At 46.3% G+C, this 17,987-nt stretch overlaps 1 protein-coding gene across 3 annotated transcripts in view; it reads right to left on the minus strand.

The window, feature by feature from the left end:
- Nucleotides 1-2,271: 2,271 nt before the first annotated feature.
- The window catches only part of LOC119398316 (uncharacterized), a 116,714-nt gene continuing 100,998 nt past the window's right edge, over nt 2,272-17,987 (minus strand). For all 3 annotated transcript variants that reach the window (XM_037665346.2, XM_037665344.2, XM_037665345.2), the window contains exons 4-9: nt 17,547-17,642; nt 16,796-16,900; nt 11,663-11,725; nt 10,479-10,551; nt 9,374-9,464; nt 2,272-5,483 (exon numbers count right to left, since the gene is read on the minus strand). In XM_037665346.2, coding sequence (XP_037521274.1) covers nt 5,066-5,483; nt 9,374-9,464; nt 10,479-10,551; nt 11,663-11,725; nt 16,796-16,900; nt 17,547-17,642 — 846 coding nt within the window. In that variant the 3' untranslated portion in view covers nt 2,272-5,065. The remainder of the gene's footprint in view (nt 5,484-9,373; nt 9,465-10,478; nt 10,552-11,662; nt 11,726-16,795; nt 16,901-17,546; nt 17,643-17,987) is intronic.

Below are 17,987 nucleotides of genomic sequence, written 5' to 3' on the forward strand. Positions count from 1 at the left end.
TAATTCTTTTTAAAGGCGATTATAGCGACAGTCTTAAACTCGCCGTGGTAGATTAGCCTTGGATTAGCAGCTAAGGTGTCGCGATGATACGCTCGAGGACGCGGGTTCGGGTGCCGGCCACGGTGGCCGCGTTTCGATGGGAGCGATATGCAAAAACATCTATGTACTTCGACTTCGGTAGAAATTAATCTGAAGTCCCCCCCCCCCCCCTTTAAGGCGTGCCTCCTACCGTGGTTTTTGACACGTTAAACCACACAGCCGTGCATGGATAGGATTTGGCGAATGCATCGGCCTAAAAATAAACCAATACAGGCTCACGCCTGTTATCGTTTACAGTATCATGAAAGCTTCGTATCCTCCCTACCGGGTATTGCCCGCATAATTTAGTTGCATATTAAAACTTTCGTAGGGATGTCAAAGTTGGAAGTGGAGTTACATTTCTAGCGAAAAATAAAAAATAGAAAGAAAGAAAAAAGTAACTTAGTTCAATGGTTTCTAAGGCATTCAACTCAATACCTTGGATTGGATTTCAATACCTTGGACCTTGGCACTCAATAAAAAAAAAATTCACACCATCTCCCGCTAAAGGGGACCATGAGGATGCGAAGCAGCATTTCGGCATGTCGAGCCCGCGTTTCAGAGGGGGGAGGGGAGAGGAGAAGTGGAGATGGGGAAAGGGGAAGGGATTGGAGAAAGGGAAGGGAGAGGGGAAAGGAAGATGAAGAGCGGAGAGGGGGAAGGAAAAGGGGGTGGGCGAGAAGTGGAGAGGGGAAGGGGGAGAGGGCTTGCGCATGCGTAGTAAGGGTCCATGGTCACGCCGCACACCACCACCACCACCACCGGATTGAACTCCGCCATAAGATGCTTCGCATCTAAAAAAAGCGTTCATTAAACTTTAAATCAATGAAATAAAGGCTACCGCTGTAGTGCTTCCAGTTAAGAGCCTAGATCAGGTGTATTGCTTCGTTTCTCTGTATATGTAAAAATAAAGCAACGTAAAACACGAGTTCAACAGCCTTTACCGCATTTCATTTTCTTGGGGAAGCCGCCATGGTAGTTTAATGGTTATGGTGCTCGACTGCTTACTCGAAGGCCGCGGGATCGAATCCCGGCCGCGGCGGCCGCATTTTCGATGGAGACGAAAATGCTTGAGGCCCGTGTACTTAGGTTTAGATGCACGTTAAAGAACCCCAGCTGGTCGAAATTTCCGGAGCCCTCCACTACGGTGTCTCTCATAATCATATCGTGGTTTTGGGACGTTAAACCCCAGATATTAAAGAACCCCAGGTGGTCGAAATTTCCGTAGTATTCCATTACGGCGTCCCTCATAATCATATAGTGGTTTTGGGACGTTAAACCCCAACAATTATTTTCTTGGGGCCTTTTCTGAACCGGTGAACTGGCTGTTGCCTAGATGACACATTATCACGATAGTTCTTGAACGGATCCACATATTCTAACTTACCAGATTCATGCCGCAAATAAAATTAAAAGTCACAGTTCCGCCGCAAGGGCGAAGCAATGAATGCGATAGCAAGAAACTAATGCTATACGAAGTGAGGCTCGCCAATGGATACTCGCAGTTTGAACAGCGCTCCTGTTGCAAAGGCGGCCGAAGCAGCGAAGGAAACTAGCGTGCTTCAAGTGTCGAGCTGTGACACTTGATAGTTCGCGCTTATCTTCTGTTTGTTCGTTTAGCGGCGCCCCTTGAGCTCGAGTGACTTTCGTACGCTCCGTAACATGAGCGCGGACATCACGGTGAAAGCTTGAAACATCCCTCTTCCCCTCACCACGAGAAAACCGCGCGAGCAGACAGCGGAAGGGCAAGGTTCTCCAAATATAAGAAGCGAGCGAGCTCGCCGACGACTTTTAAATGCGCCCGTCGCGCTCCTTGCGCCATCTCGCTGGTAATGAAGAAACTCTTATAAGCGCCTGCCGTCTCTGAGTAATGCCAGCAGTAAAGGGTGTGTATATAACGCTCGCCGTTAGGTACCTGAAGGACCTGCGCTTTCTGGCGTAGTGGTTAGCGCCACTCGCTGCGGAATGAGAGATCGCTGGTTCGATTCCGCGCTTCGGAAGCATTTTCCTAAATTATTTTTCTTTGAGACTTTGATATATATATATATATATATATATATATATATATATATATACATATATATACATACTTATACATATACGGCGCATGACGGCGGCGACGGCAAAATCCAGCCGAGACTGTCCATATAATTGCTATCGCAATAAAAAAAATAAACCACCACAACTAACACATGACGTGAAAAAGAAGTTTATTACCGTAAAACTACAAATGACAACGCACAGGGTGACGCTTGTACAGAGCGAAGGTCAGTATAAAATAAATACATCCGGCAATGCACGCAAATTATTTTGTGTGTAAACGGTGACGCACTCACGCAAACAGCAACCCGCTTTTTTATTTCTTTAACATTATCTCTAACATTCACAGTATTGGAGCGGCACACCATGGTTTTGAACTTCATATAGTAAAAGCATACAGTGAATTTTTAATTTTCTTTTGTCACTTTACACACAACTGATGCTTTTCAAGATTTAGCACGGGCCTTTCCTCTATCCTGTCAGCTTATAGATGAAAATTCTTACGAAAAAAATTCATTTGTAGCAAACAAGTAGCGATATGAGGTTACTATAAACAGGACTCTGGAAGTCCATACGTCTAATGGCGCGTGAACGGATCGCTTTGTGAAACCTGCTCCAAGCGAACCGCCGCACCAACAAATAGCGGGGTCACACATATACCGCTGTGGACATAGTGGAAAACTAGCAATACGGTTGTAATAGTAAGTCAAGTTGCTTTATTCTTTACGCCAAGCAAGGATGCCTTTCTTACCTTCGTGACACTTGGAAAGAATGTCTAATTAGTATGCTTTCGTAAGGGCATGTGTGTTACGCAATATGGTTAGGTAAACGGGAACAAATTTATGAGGAAGATCCCGCACTCGCTATAGCATGGCAATATAGGCGTGTTAGATTTGAATACGAATTTAGAATGTTTCAGTGGCTCGCGCATCTGAAGCAATAAATAAGTTATTACGCTGAAAGATCAGGTTTCTAAAGGCAACTCTTGCGTTGTAAACAAGTTACGTCAAGGTTGCTTCTAGTGCATGTGTCTAACAACGACCTCTTTTCCATTCCAGCTTAACAGGCGAGAACCTGTGCGGAACGGTACTCGATTGCCGGTTACTACAAATTCAGCCTTCTTGACTATGGCCTAACGCACTGAAGATGTCCGCATCCCCAAATGCGATCTCCAAAGAATTTCTGGCTAAATGAAGCACACTTAGAGCCTGATAAACAACAATAGCCTGCGCAGCTTGTGGCATAATTAACACTCCTAAACAGACAGTCAGTTCAACAGTCACACACAAATACGCACACACAACAGTCAACCTGGCTGACTGCATCAGCTAAGATTGTCATGTCCAATATGACGGCTGCTTACACAACAGCCATAGGACCGCGTGCAGTAATGTAAAAGGCTGGACGGTACAACATGCTTAGGTACATACGTTAAAAAACTTCAAGAATTCAAATAGTATTGTTGTAGTTCACTGCGACTATTCCCAGACGCGCGCAATTTGAGACTTTCTATTTTGCCGAGGCTACAAACACAAGTTTCTCTTTATCGTTCCTTTATCATCCAGGCAGTGATGCCGAGGGAAATCTTGCGATGCAGCTCAGTTGAACCTTAGTGACATTCCACTGTCGTATATACCCAAAGCCTAAACTTTTTCGCACTGAATACGAAGCTTACATTCAAGCCAGGCGTACGAAATGGCCGTGTTCTTTGTAGCGAGCTTCACGGTTGGCTGACATAAATTGACACTACTACTGTGCTATCGTTTCCACGAGCTCAACATACACTATAGCGTTGAAGATAACGTGTGAACTTGCCGCTAACTATACGCCATGTCGTTTCATGTTGCCATATCGCATCATTTCCCAATAGGCAGGCACTAAGCGAGTGTAATCGCACGGCCCTCAAAATTGTTCGGTACAACTACAAACTCGTCTCCCTTGCAAAAACCATTCTGGTGTCAGGAAACGCTATCATAACTCTCGGTATTTACTCCTCATCCGACATAATGTGTACACAGTCTTCCACAGTGTCTTCCACAATGCATTTGCTAGTATAGAAGCCTTTCATGCACACAGAGAATGCAGCAACATTTGTGGGGCTGCCACAAAGCTAGAAATAAAGAAGAGGCACGGACGCGTGACTCTAACTTTCCACTTAAGCATAAAAGAGTGCCCACTCAGCCACAACAACTGAGATTCACTGAATGCCACTTAGCGGCGTCCGGCGCTGACCAACCTACTAACTAGGAATGTCATATCAATGTACAATTATGACTAAAACAGAATCCTACCCACACCCCTTTTGCAGTTTGTATGAATTACATTATTTCCGGGCACATTTACATATCCATCGGACAAATGGTTCCGGTTTACGCGCCAGATCCAGTGGGCTCGTCAAATAATACAAAATTTTCACACGCCCTAACTTGGCTATTTCTTTCAGATTCCTGGAATGTTTAGGCGGCCTGAGTGTGGCGCTGCGCCCATACTGATACTGCGCCGCAGTCGCACGAATTGTTTCTAGAGAGCCGTCTTCATACAATTCGCCCGCCAGGAATCTCCGGCCAATTTGGCATGGTGAGCTGGACCTCTAGCCCAGACTTACAAGCTGACACAGTGGCAGCTTATAAAGGCAGTGTCTGACTGCACAGTACTACAATGAACAGGTACTTCACAGCACTAGTAAGAACAATGAGCACCGGTGGTCACTTAGGTGACTGGATAGAAGCGCCCGCACTTTCTAGTGCCCTGCGCCGATAACGACAGGTGCCCTGTGTGGGTCGTTGTAGGAAAGCGCAATAAACCCAGCGCCTCCCCTTTTCGCATTGGATTCAATGGCCCCAAGACATGCTCCCAGAGCCGTTACGAGCTAGCCGGAGAGTCCGTCCCGAAAAATCATCGCAGGCGCCTTTGTATCCCGCAGGCTCGGTGCTCGACCCACGAATGCTCAGATAGAGCGATAGAGTAGGATAGTCATGTCCCGGTAGGCCATTCGCACGTAGCACTGCTTGGAGTGGGTGACGCAGCTTCCCCAGTTGCGCCCAACCACGCAGTGCCACGTCGGCTGGAACATTTGGTCGAAGTCCTGCTTGATGCTCTCGGCCACGTGCTTTTCGGTCGAGTACAGCTTAACGGCCTGCGTGGCAGACTCGACGGCGGCGCGCTGCATCTCCTGCGGCATGTCCGCCGCCTGGATTTTCACCTCGGGGTTCTCCTCGCCGCCGCATATCGTGGACGCGGTGGGCGTGACGCACGTCAGGCGCGCGCCGGCGACGCCGGCGCCGAGGATGCCTCCACGTTCGGAGCCGCCTCCGCCCGCGGGGCGACTGCTCACGTAGAACGAGGACTTGTGGCGTCCGTTTTGCCTGCGGTCAGCATAAGGAATGACCAGGTTGTTGGATGCTAGATGACAAGCGAGGAACAACTATATATATATATATATATATATATATATATATATATATATATATATATATATATATGCATAAGTGACGTTCCTCGGATCCGGTGATTAATAAGCATTATGAAGTGCAGGCGCACGTATAAAAACAAAAAAACAAAAACATTTATTCCACGTTTCGACTGGGGACCGGTCTTTTCCAAGAGTGGAGTTGCAGGTACAGTCGCTAGATTTATACACTTTCTCTCTGAGAGGTGCGAGGAAAGAGTTCTATTACAATAACAATAAAATGGCCACTGCTCCCACAGAAAAAAACATGCTCATTTGCAGCAAGAGGTGGGGCAAGCGCTTTTGCAGTTAAAAAAAAAAAAAGAAAGAAAGATGACAATCAACAGCAGCAGCAAAAATAGAGGAATACTACGCATTCTGAAAAGGGTAACGCTTGCGAACAAGGACTCTGAATCCGTCTGTGTGTCCGTGTGTCTTCCTGTAGTCCGTGCTCACAAGCGCTACCCTATTCAGAATGCATTTCCAACTCGCCCAAGAAACAGCACTCTTAAAGGGTACTGACACAAAATTTCGCGGCCGAGATAGCCTGCTGGATCGATTCCCGTGTACGTTCATTTACCATCTGCAAAATATCGACAGCGAATAAAGCTTGGAAGGTATTTTCTATGAATTTTGAAGTTCACGTGCGCGATCCATCATTATAGGCCGCACCTGTTGCATTGACACCCTCGGAGGTGACCCGAGGTGACCCCCCTACTTCCCATACGTAACCGTTGCAGCCGGTACAACAATTTATGATGACGTCGTAGCCGCCATTTCTGTTTTGACGCGCTCGCCGCTGCGCTGTTGGTGTCTGCTCGGCGGCTGCTCGCGAGTGTGTAGCCTCGCGGAAATGCGTCACTGTTCTGTGTGCTCACGTGACCGAGCGTTTCACTCGCTAGGTGGTGGTAATTGCACCCGGCGGCTTGTCGTTTTTGGAGCTCTGTCAAACCGAAACTGAGGCTGTGTCGGTAATGAGGGGCTTGTAATTAATTATCTGTCGCGCGCTGCAGCAAACGATGTGCCGTGTTATGACTAACAGGCCCCCAGCAACACATTGTGGCAAAAAAACGCCGGGCGAAAATTTTTGTGTCAGCATTCCTTTAAGAATGTTGTGCACTAACAGCAAGAGGAAGTGGGGGGGTGCTTGCACATTATCAAGAGAAACGACAACAAAAAAAGTTGCGGGCGTTTGAAAACGAACACGACCGACATTAAATCTATGCAACACAAAGCACATGTTAATCTGCGAGCACAGGTGTGGTGGTTCCACTGCTTCTATAGGGGGTGCGGCAGAACTTGTATGTTATGCACGAGAAAGTAGCAGATGAACGCATGTGTCTTACAAAAGGTCCTTCCTCTTTTTTTTTTCTTTTTTCAAGATTGTTGAGGAGGGTCTCCCGTCAAACCAGAGAACCTTCCACGACAGAGAGCCAGAGAACCAGAATGACAGAGAACCTTCCAGGAATAGCTTGGGTGAGGCGCGCGTCTGGCGCCTGCACTCAGCAGAGTCGTACACTTAGGCGACGCTTTACCTTTCACACATCCGCACCCAAAGCCGCTTTTCGTAGAGGTATGGAACACATGTCAATGGCACCTAGTATTGTCATTCGCCCGTCGCTGCGCGATACACTCAGCAGGTAAATGGCACCATTTATTTCAAGTCACGGTGCTCCTCCCAAATTTGTGTAAGGTACCGACCGTTAATTCATTGTAATGGTATTGGTATGAAAAAAATTAAGGCAGCTTAGCAGTAGTGGTGCCAAGCATGAAGGAAGTGCGGATCTGGGTGGCCTTCTTTGTTTCTCTTTATTTTTCTTTCTTTCTTCGGCACTCGCCCCACCTCTTGCTGCAAGTGAGCATGTTTTTTTTTTCTGTGGGAGCAGTGGCCTTTTTATTGTTATTGTAAAAAACTATTTGCTCGCATCTGTCTCAGAGCGAACGTGTATAAATCCAGCAACTGTGCCTGTCAACGCCATTCTTGAAAAAGACCCAGCTAACTCTAGCCACAGTTTAAATATATGCCGACGCACTATATGCCGACATGGCCAAATGCATGTTGCTATTGCATGGAGTAAGTCACACTATCTTTAGTGTTCTGCCCAGTTGCTTAATTAGGCAAGATTAATTAATCAACTTTTTAAGCAACGAGGCTGAGCGAAAAAATCTAACAACAAAAATTGTCGATCAGTTTCCAAGACGTCCGTCAGTGATAGCCCGATGTAGTGTGTCTTCGGTGGACGTCATCTAAGACATTTTAATGAATTCTACTGTACGTTTCAAACGGTATCCGAGACACTAAAAAAAAACATAGTTCCTTGTCACGGGAAATTTCGGTCTTACGTAACAGAGAGGCCGCGTTTCCAGCGCGCCGGGCGCGATCAGTTTCGATATCACAATTAAAACTCGATGATAAATACCTCAAATTACGTGCAACTTTTGTGAGTGCTGAAACAATAGGTATGCCCTAAGTTGTGACGCACTACAACTTTCTAATATAAACAACCGCCCTCATGTCAACAATTAAAAAATCCAGGCAGATCCCATGTATTGTGGGGGATCGATCTCATGCGAAGCAGTCAGCGAGTAGCTGCGTATGCCGCGTTTTTTTTTTTCTTTGAGCCAAGTGTTACAAGGCTGACCGACGTCGTTCTGTAAATTGAGCAGTTGTGAACATATCGAAGGCTTACCAGCCACGCCCACTTCACTGGAGCCTAAAGGGTCTGATGTAAGATCAGTAATCACCTTAGGCCGCATACGTCAGTTTCATGGAAACGAAGTGCGCACTACGGTTCGATGAGCTGTGTATCAGAAGTAGCGGTCGTTGGCGTATTCCTCCGGGATCGAGCAACGCTTGACTATAGCTTGCCGAGTCATAGGAGTGCGCATGTAATGCTTATTATCACATTATTATCCGAGCGGTTAGCGAACATTGCAACTACGGCTGACGTTGCCCCGACATGACGCCTGTGTAGGGTCTTTTTCCGAAGGACTTTGAAGCAGTAGTGTGGCTCTGTGGTAGGAAACTTGACTGCCACGCAGAATACCCGAGTTCGATTCCGGCTGGAGCCACGAGGTTTATTCTTTGCGTCTATCGGGATTTCCTGCGACATGGGCTCCTTAACGCTATTGTATGAATATTTCCAGAGTCTATTCTCGCCGTTGGGGTGTTCATATATAGACTGTAAATCACGGTGGCGTATATCCGTATTCCAAGGACCATGTTCAGCTGACGACAAGCATGTCACGATATCCATGTCATGACCTGTTACTTGTGTTCGTCATACACACGTCCTTCTGTACCGATATTCGTTTATATCAATGTAAGGTGACGATCAGGAAAGCGCCCAGACGTAGATAGATAGATAGATAGAAGCGGTAAAAGTGCTCGGCAAAGAAATGCTTTGCATTTAAAAGTTCCCTTACGAGTTCTTGTTAATTAGTCACTTCAGTATGATTTTAACTATTTATTTTAGCTAAAGTATTTCCGCCTCAACGTAGAGTACGTGTGCGAACGACAGGAGCCTTACTGTCCCATGATTTTTATTTTAAAAATCCGTATTGCCTACAAAAAACACCCTGTACATTCACGTTCTAGAAGCGTGGCTGTTTAGTCCAGTGGGTAAGACACACGGCTTCTGAGCGCATAGGTTCTAAGCCGAGAACCGCCGAGAAAATTCGTTCGGTATCATACACTCATTTTTTGTTGCGATGAGACTTGCGTGACAGAGGGACGGGCGTATACATACAGATTGCTCGTTGAGTAGGGACAGAAATGCTTACGCACTTTTAAACAAAGATACTTACATAGGCGCTATCATAGGCTTAGGCACGTAGTCCTCGACGTCCTTCAGCCGCTCCAGCCTCTCGGAAAAGTAGTCCGCGTTGTTGGACAATTCTGCGATATAGCACACGTTTCATGACTGTGAGAGGAAGATGACAATCGAACGAACTCATCCACCACCTAACTGAGAAAGGACATCAAATCACTTTTCAGTCGTTACCAAGTCACTGCGGAATCATCGGCAATGAACGGGCCGATCAAGCTGCCCGCTCAGCCCACGCAGAAGACCATGAACTGTTACTACCACTTTCTAGGACAGACGCTGCACGGAAGCTCCGTTTGCATGCTCGCCAACGCACCACGTCACAATGGAATGAGCCACACTTCAAACATGATCGACTGTACTCATTTGACCCTACATTAAGTCTTCAAGTGCCATCAAGGCTTCGCCGAGCAGACGCGACCCTTTTGTGTAGGCTGTGGTTGGGCGTTGCGTTTACCAACGCCTATGCTTTCCGCATTGGGTGGCCAACACCGCAGCCTGTGACCACTGTGGAAACGCAGAAACAATTAGACATATTTTTTGCGACTGCCCACTGTACAGTGCACAGCGACTATCTCTTTGCAACGCGCTGAACAAGTTGAATGACCGACCTTTGTCGGAGGAAAGAATTCTACGCCATCGATAAGACGCAACGTCGCAGAAGAAGGCCATGCAAGCGCTACTGCGCTTCTTGCGATCGACCGGCCTTTTTGAGCGATTGTAACCAGAACGCCGTCCCTGTGTGTGTTGCTGTTTTTTATCTTGTGTGTGTACGTGCGTTTTTTTTTCCTCTTTTTTCCCCTCTCCCCCTCTCTCTCTAGACCCTCTTTCTTGCCCCTATTTCCCCTCCCCAGTGCTGGGTAGCAAACCAGATGCTAATATCTGGTTAACCTCCCGGCCTTCCTTTTTTCATCTCTCTCTCTTCACGGCGTTGCTGTCTCGGCTTGCTTTCACGAGCAGTGCATTCATTGGTCAAATACTAGTTTCGTTTCTCAATTCCTATATTCTATATAAGCAGGTATACCTGATAAGATAAATTATACAAAAATAGTTGACGACGAGAAAACTCTGTTTGTCGCGCTTACCTTTGCGAAAGGCGCTCAGGCCACCGTTCTTCGCTTTCTTGTAGAATGAGATGACACAGGCCACGCTGTATATCTGCGAAAAAAGGAAGAAAAGTGCACGGCGCTTTTAAAATAATTCAGGCGGAGACAAGGCTGTAGTGACTTGCTGATAGAAAAAGTTTCCCCACGAATCATATTGTGCGAACTTACGAATCACGGAACACCTTCGTTTATGTGCCATTCAGCAACCACTGCACCACAATAAAAGAAATGCCTTTTGTCTTGGAGTACGAACGTACCATTTACACGTTAATGTCTACGGGCCCACGGACACACATACTGAGAGAGACAAAGAAATTACGACGTGCCGTCTAAATGATGATGATGTCTGAGTGACAATGTGTGGAATGTCTCAGCTGTATCGTATGGCACTGTCCTTCACTGCAATTCTTCAAGGAGTAACATTTATTTTTATTCTACTGTCATCCCAGTAGCGAGCTTTAATAAGTATGTCACATCTTAAAGGGTCCCTGCAACACTTTTTCAACATGGTCAGAAAACGCTGCTGATCGGTAGCCGAGGCTCCCCTGAGAACACGCGAGCCAAACATTACAGCGCAACATACGGCCTGGAATTTACAATTAATTCTCAAAGTCAGCTAGAAATCGTTCCCTTTTCTCTCGATAAATGATGCCATACACCTAAATCCACGGTCATTGGCTGATTTGAGCATCGTGAGCTGCATAGCTACCGCGACCGCCGCGGGAGGCCGCCACGTGCCCGCTCGCGATCACACTGAAAGTAAGACATGCGTTAAAAAAAAAAAACGAAAAATTGCTCAAGGTCATGACGCGCGCGTGACGTAATTTCTTTCCCTCAAGAGAAGGGAGAAAGCAATTACAGCGTGCGACAAATCTCTGAAACTCCGCTCGTACTTGACGGACTCTAAAAATTTTTTGCGGCGGTGAATTCGGGAGGCAATAAACTCCTTTACTGAAGCCATTCCATGGTTACTTGGAAAAGTGTTGCAGGGCCCCTTTAAGGGGGATCGCAATACACATAAAGTCAACGGAACAGGCATTCCCCTTTCCTAACACGACTGATACAAACACGGAACCTGGCAATGCCAATTATTAGGGCGGCGGAAAAATGGACAGTGTCAATACAGTTCGAGCTGTGCCGATGAGCTGGCTGCCCCTACGTACCCGTAGCCCGGTCAGGAAGCCCACAACGATGGACACGAGAACGTCCGTGGTCCCGCAGCTTGACTGAAGAACATGAAAAAGAAAAAAAAAACGATACATAAGCCGGACAACAAAGGTGCGTTGGTGAATATAACACGTGAATTCACTTTGCTTTTCCGCTTCTCACGGAGTGTGAATTTCTGTACCTCAGAAATTTCTCCGGGTGGGCGCACTTCGCAGGGAGAAAAAAGCACAAGGAAATATAAGACAGTGCGCCGTGAGAAACTGCGCTTTGCAGAATCAGGGCGCGCTCACTCGGGCACAAGAATCGAACTAGTGCGACGCATTCTCGACGCGATATTGCGACTTGTTGTGTCAGCGTGTATCGAAGAAACAACAGTGCAAAAGAAAAAGGGTGTCGAGTTTAGCGACCCTTCATGCACTCATACTAACTAGCGCACCGCTACGTCCGCCACAGTGGTAGAGCTTATGGTGCTCGGCCACTGACCCGAAGGTCGCGGATTCGATCCCGACCGTGGTTGTCGCATTTCTATAGAGACGAAATCCTAGAGGCCCGGCATGTACAGTGGGATGGATGCTAGTGCTAGTTAAAGGGACACTAAAGGCAAATAACATTTTATGTCAGACTGAAAGCTCAATGTATGACAACGTCTAAAACGGCAATATTATCAACAGCAGTGCCCTACTTAGCGAGAAATGAAGCTAAATGTATCACACGATGAGCGCCACGAGCGGCACATTTTTAAATGATCCCGATGACATGAGAGAGTTGGACTACAATTAATCACTCGTAATCAAACTATCTGCAATAAAAAAAGAACCTTCCGTGCATCGAGAGACATAATACAATGCTGCCTTTTTCGTTTCCGCTTGATTCGTGGAAAAAATAACCTATTTGGCGTTGCCATGGGGAACGGCGCGCGTGGTTCAAAGGTTCCGTTTTCGCCGAACTGCGCTTCGCCCGGCACTCTGCTTCGCTCACGCGGTCGCGTCTCAGTGGTAGTTTCGGTATCGCGTACTTCCGCGTGTGTTTTGCGCGCTCGTGAAAGTCGCTCTGACAGAAAGTTCGACAAAATGCCGCATGCATGTGATGTTGCCGGATGCCCGAATGGCGCATGCCGCCAGTGCACGCCGCCGCGCAGTAAAGGCGGACAACGTTGGGCACGGCAGCAGTGACGTGAGAAACACCGCTTTCAGGCGGGTGATTTGAAGTGCGCTAACGTGATGCGGACCACAAAACGTGATTTCATTTCAAAATAAGTACTTCCTTGGCACAAAAGTAGCACTACGAGGTTTCTGGACCGTTATTTCAACAATCAACGTCGACTTAATATTTGCCTTTAGTGCCCCTTTAAAGAACACCAGACGGTCGAAATTTTCGGAGCCCTCCACCACGGCGTCCCTCATATCATATCCTGGTTTTGGCACATAAAACCCTACATATTATTAGGCACATCGCTACAAAATACCGACCCCGATTCTTGTTGTGCTCCGCATGGCATTATGTGCAGCGACAGGGTGGGCATCTTTGTCAACTCGGTGCCTTACCACATAAAGGGAAAAGGAGACGACCGTGTTTGAAGTCCCGGGGGGTTCTTTCCTATTCTCTACAGCGTCCCACCTGATGCCTTCCCGTTATTTTCATTTGTTGTGAGTAAGTACACATTCCATCATTCGCGAACGTCCCACTGGATCCTTATTCGCAACCACAGGTCAGGCTCAAGAAATCCGAGAGTATGACATCATGCTCCGTTGACTTCCTGTGCCATCTCCTGCACGTGTGAGTGCAAGTGTTGGGTGCTCACGCAGCAGTGCAAGACATGCAATGCACAGAAGCTACAGCAAGAGCTCCACGCCAAGACCGACGGCAGCTACAGCCACAAACCAGCTCCGTCTCATGGCGGTTGCCAGAGGAACTAAGTAGCGACCGTTTTATGGAAGTCGCGGGGTAGTATATATATACGCAGCAAAATTCGAATTTAGAGTATGCATGTCACCGTATAGCAGCCCAAAAGCACCGTTGTCGCACTGTACGGCTTTGCCTCTCCGGTCAAACTTCGGTTGTAGTTTGATCCATGGGGCACAGCAGGCAAGCCAATCGCGCAACGTTTCCTATGCCTAGGATGTGCAATTTTGGCGACGTCGCTGCGCTGACTCCATATTATTTCGTTTTACGGATTTCACTCTGAAGGCAGCTTCAGCCAAAGCCAGCTATTCGCGTTATCTGTAACAGGTATTCCCACAATTATAGTCACTACCCGTTGCACTTTGTCAGGGGATACAGTGTTCTGCCGTTTCGCACTAGGTCGCTGGTTCGATCTCCAATCACGGCAGCAGCAATTGTTGTGAATATAATAAAAAAAAAACATATGCTGTAAACGTACAGTTGTGAAGAAAAAATTAAGAAAACATGTACGGTAACTCTATTAACATATCTTTCGGTATTATTTTGTTTTCTATTTCCGTATTTTCCTATAGTTTCACTAATGTTTTCTGTTCATGACTTTTTCCGTCATTTCACAGAAAAAAAACACTGTTGCATGGTCATCTCCCTTTCTGACATGCAGCTTTATCAAATTCTGGGATCGGTAGTAATTGAATATACAAGCTCTCACTGTAAAGGAATATTAGATCCATATCGTACAAATTCAACTGGAAGAGCGTGCATTTAGCGCTCCAAAAGATTTCTTGGAAACCTCAAGAATTGCGGATAATTACTGGTGCAATATAACACGTTCTACGTGAATTATGCCTTGCGGGTGCTTATGGTCTGTATGCACCGAGACTCTTGATACTGACTTGGTTGCAACCTGTGGTGTAGCCTTGTATGTTTTGTATTGCAGAGTGTAGCTCCGTGAAGTAGGTGCACGTGAACAGCAAGTGACTGCCCTATTGCAAATTTCGTCTCCCGTCAGTTACAGTGGGTTCATTTGAACTTTACGCTAATAATACGTTAGCGCGATATAAGCTATTTTATCTTGTTAGTGTGTTCCGTCTTCTTTGCTCGTTTGTTTGCCTAAGAAAGAAGAACGGGTATATGCCATAATGCCAGCTTCTCCTATACGTCAGCAAAGTTAGCTTGGCATGGTTAAAAAACTGCGCTACCGTCACAGGGACAAAAGAAGTTAGGGAGGACACACGTTACGAAGTAGACACGAGAAGCGTAAACTGTCAACTGGATTTATTGAAAAAAAAATGAAGATAAACAATTTCACCGACGATTACGATACTCCCTAATGCGAATTCTGAGCGCAGCTTCGTGTTGCGGCAGCGCCAACTGTGTTTGAAGTTTTGGCTATCCGCGGTTGTAGCACGGTAACATTCGTTATATATTGCCACAGAAAGTGCCAGCGCTCGAGTGCTACGCACACCACTCTGTGCATTGCAGACGTCGCGAACCAAGCGAAACGCCGAGAGCGCTCGAGTGGTGCGCGCACCACTCTGCATTGCCGGCGTCGCGAACCAAGCGAAACGCCGACAGTCCCGCTACGACAAGCGAAGCCAGCCGCAGGGCTCGTGCCAGCCCTGCATGCGCAGAGCTCCGACCGAGGGGCTAGCGCGCGTGACGGAGGAAGAAAGCGAGATTAGAGGCCAGTGGCTCTTTCATCCTCGTTCGCTCTATCGGTTACGCCGACAACGGCAACGCCAACCGCGACGCCGCTCAATGCAGGAACGGGCGCCTAAGAGCTGCGCTCTAAAAGAAGAACTGAGGAAAGGAAAGTATAACAGTTTACGATGGGGTAGAGGACTACAATCTTGCCGAACTGTCCCCTAATGCTACATGTGAGGGGATGACGAGATATTGCGATGCCTCACTAAGTTATTGTCCGAGTTGGCTGGCTTCATTGCTACATGTTGCTTCAGCTGACCCCACCAGAAATATACTTTATCAGAAGCAACATGTAGCAATGAAGCCAGCCAACTCGGACAATAACTTAGTGAGTCATCGCAATATCCTGTCATCAGCTCTCATGTAGCGTTAGAAGACAGTTTGGCAAGATTGTAGCCTCCTCCCCCATCGTAAACTTTTACACTTCCCTTTCTTCGAGCCTTTTTTTTTCTTCGTGGTTTTTTTGTTCAATAAATCCAGTTGATAGTTTGCGCTTGTCGTGTATACGTCATAGCGTGTGTCCTCCCTGTCTTTTGTCCCTATAACTGTAACGCAGTTTTTTAAGCAACTCCCCTACACATATCTCATTTTGAAAACAAAGCACATGTAAGCAAGCTACGTAGAACATACAAATTGTACGTAAGACAGCTAGCGTCCAAACAACCGACACTACTAATCTAAAAATGCACATCCTACCGGTATTTATGGTCATGCTTCGAGTGGCATAACTCACTCAAAAAGCCGTTATGTGTTTTTCCGAAACTAAGGCTCGCAGATATAAAATTCATCTGAGCGCACTTAAGTGGCTGGCAAAGCTCCATGAAAATGTTCATTGAGGTTATTATAAAGAGAGGAAGAAATCTCAGTTCGCTCACAGTATAAATGATCAATTTCTTTCACTTCGGTGTGTAAGTACCAACGAGGGTGGCGATGCGGGCTTGTTGGTTGGTCATACTTGAATGAGTTGAGCGCATACGAGGACACGGACAGAAGGAAGAGACACGGACAGAAGGAGCGCCAGTGTGTGTACGTCTCTTCCTTCTGTCCGTGTCCTCGTATGCGCTCAACTCATTCAAATATAAGTACCAATTAAAAAAAAAACCTGCATGTCAGCATAAATATAGAGAACTGTGTACTTTGTTTTAATTAAACGATGTCTGTTTTTATCACTCCAGTAAATATTTAAACACGTCATTTTTGCTTCTCTTTTTCAAGTTTCTCATATTTATTTTTTACAGTTCAGTTCACTAGTGCTCTGTGTACACGTTCAAAAAACCCCAGGTCGTAAAAGTTATCCACGAGCCTTCGACAGCGCTTTCTCCCGTAGCGCTTGTATGCTCTGTAACACGAGGCACACTCTGTCATTATCGTCATAATTTTATCCACGCCACGCTCATAAGTGTGACAGAGAATTCGGTTAGCCGCGGCCTCCCTTTGCCCTTTTTCTTCCTGTGTGCAGTGTGAACGTCTGTTCGCTGCGTTCACCTCTCAGAGAAGAAGAAGGAAACGCTGATACAACGCACCTTTAGCGTCGCCAGTCGCAGCGCTGTGAAGGCAGCGAATTGGTCCGCTTCAGTGATGTATGGTGTTCGCATCGTCATGGGGTATAGACGGTCTCGCATGACGTACTGAGATGGGAAAGATAGAATTAAGGCTCTTATGATTCTTAAATAACTCGAAAACACTGGAGATACTGTATTTAGTATGTACGGTGGGCTTTAAAAGGACGCGCAAAACAGAAAGTTAGAACCACATTAAAGCGTAACTTTTTTTTAAACTTTCTTTTCTTTCACAGAATATCTTATGACACTGGTTGAGCGTGTGGGGAGTGTACACTTTTTTTTTTACCTTCCCACCACTGCACTCGTTATAACTCAGGATAAAGGCAATGTTGCAAGAGCAATTTCAACAGGAGAGGGGTGAGGGAGAGGGGCGACATCTTGCCTTGAGTCATCGGAGGCATATTATCATGAGACTGGCGCTTAAAACTTAGTCATGAATCCCTAAAATAAGTATGGTTCAGATCTGTAAGAACAGCCCACGCGTCACTCTGACAATGTAGGAATTGTTTTCCTGCCGATCCTGTTCATTTATTACTTAACGAGAACCTTCTCTGCGGACGCCCCTCGTATTTCATGTCGGAAACCAATACCATGGTAATTGTAGCAAAAAGAGGTGCGATAAGACATTTAGAAAATAGGGTCAATCAGTGCGCAAACGAGGCACAGCATTCATAAACAGTGCAAGTCGAAACAGTGACGATGATTCGCTTACCATAATAATCCGTAGTAGGACGAAGCCGGTGCTTGCAGCGATATCCACGGCTGCAAACACGGACAGAAGCAGCACCGTCCGCAAGGATACGCTACCCTGTGATGCATAATGACAAGCACAAAATTAAATGTTCGATCAGAAACGCCGTGCGAGTAACGTAAGCTTGCGCTCCAGATTGAACTCAATAATACTCACAAAACACCATATTTCACATTAATCCTCGTACTTCGTGTAAGGCTATTATAAATATAGTAAAGTATATTATTAAAAATGCTACCGCTTCTTTTGTTTTTCTTAGATACTAACATTGTGCTAAGGTGGACATTGTTCTTTCGCTTTTTTAGAGTTTTATAACGTTTTTATTCGTGTTTAAGTTCCTTTTCTATTGTTTTCTCTTCGACCTTGTTGTTGCTTTCTGATACATCCTATGTTTACACATTT

The sequence above is a fragment of the Rhipicephalus sanguineus genome, chromosome 1 (assembly GCF_013339695.2).
Source record: "Rhipicephalus sanguineus isolate Rsan-2018 chromosome 1, BIME_Rsan_1.4, whole genome shotgun sequence".
NCBI classification, from domain to species: Eukaryota; Metazoa; Arthropoda; class Arachnida; order Ixodida; family Ixodidae; genus Rhipicephalus; species Rhipicephalus sanguineus.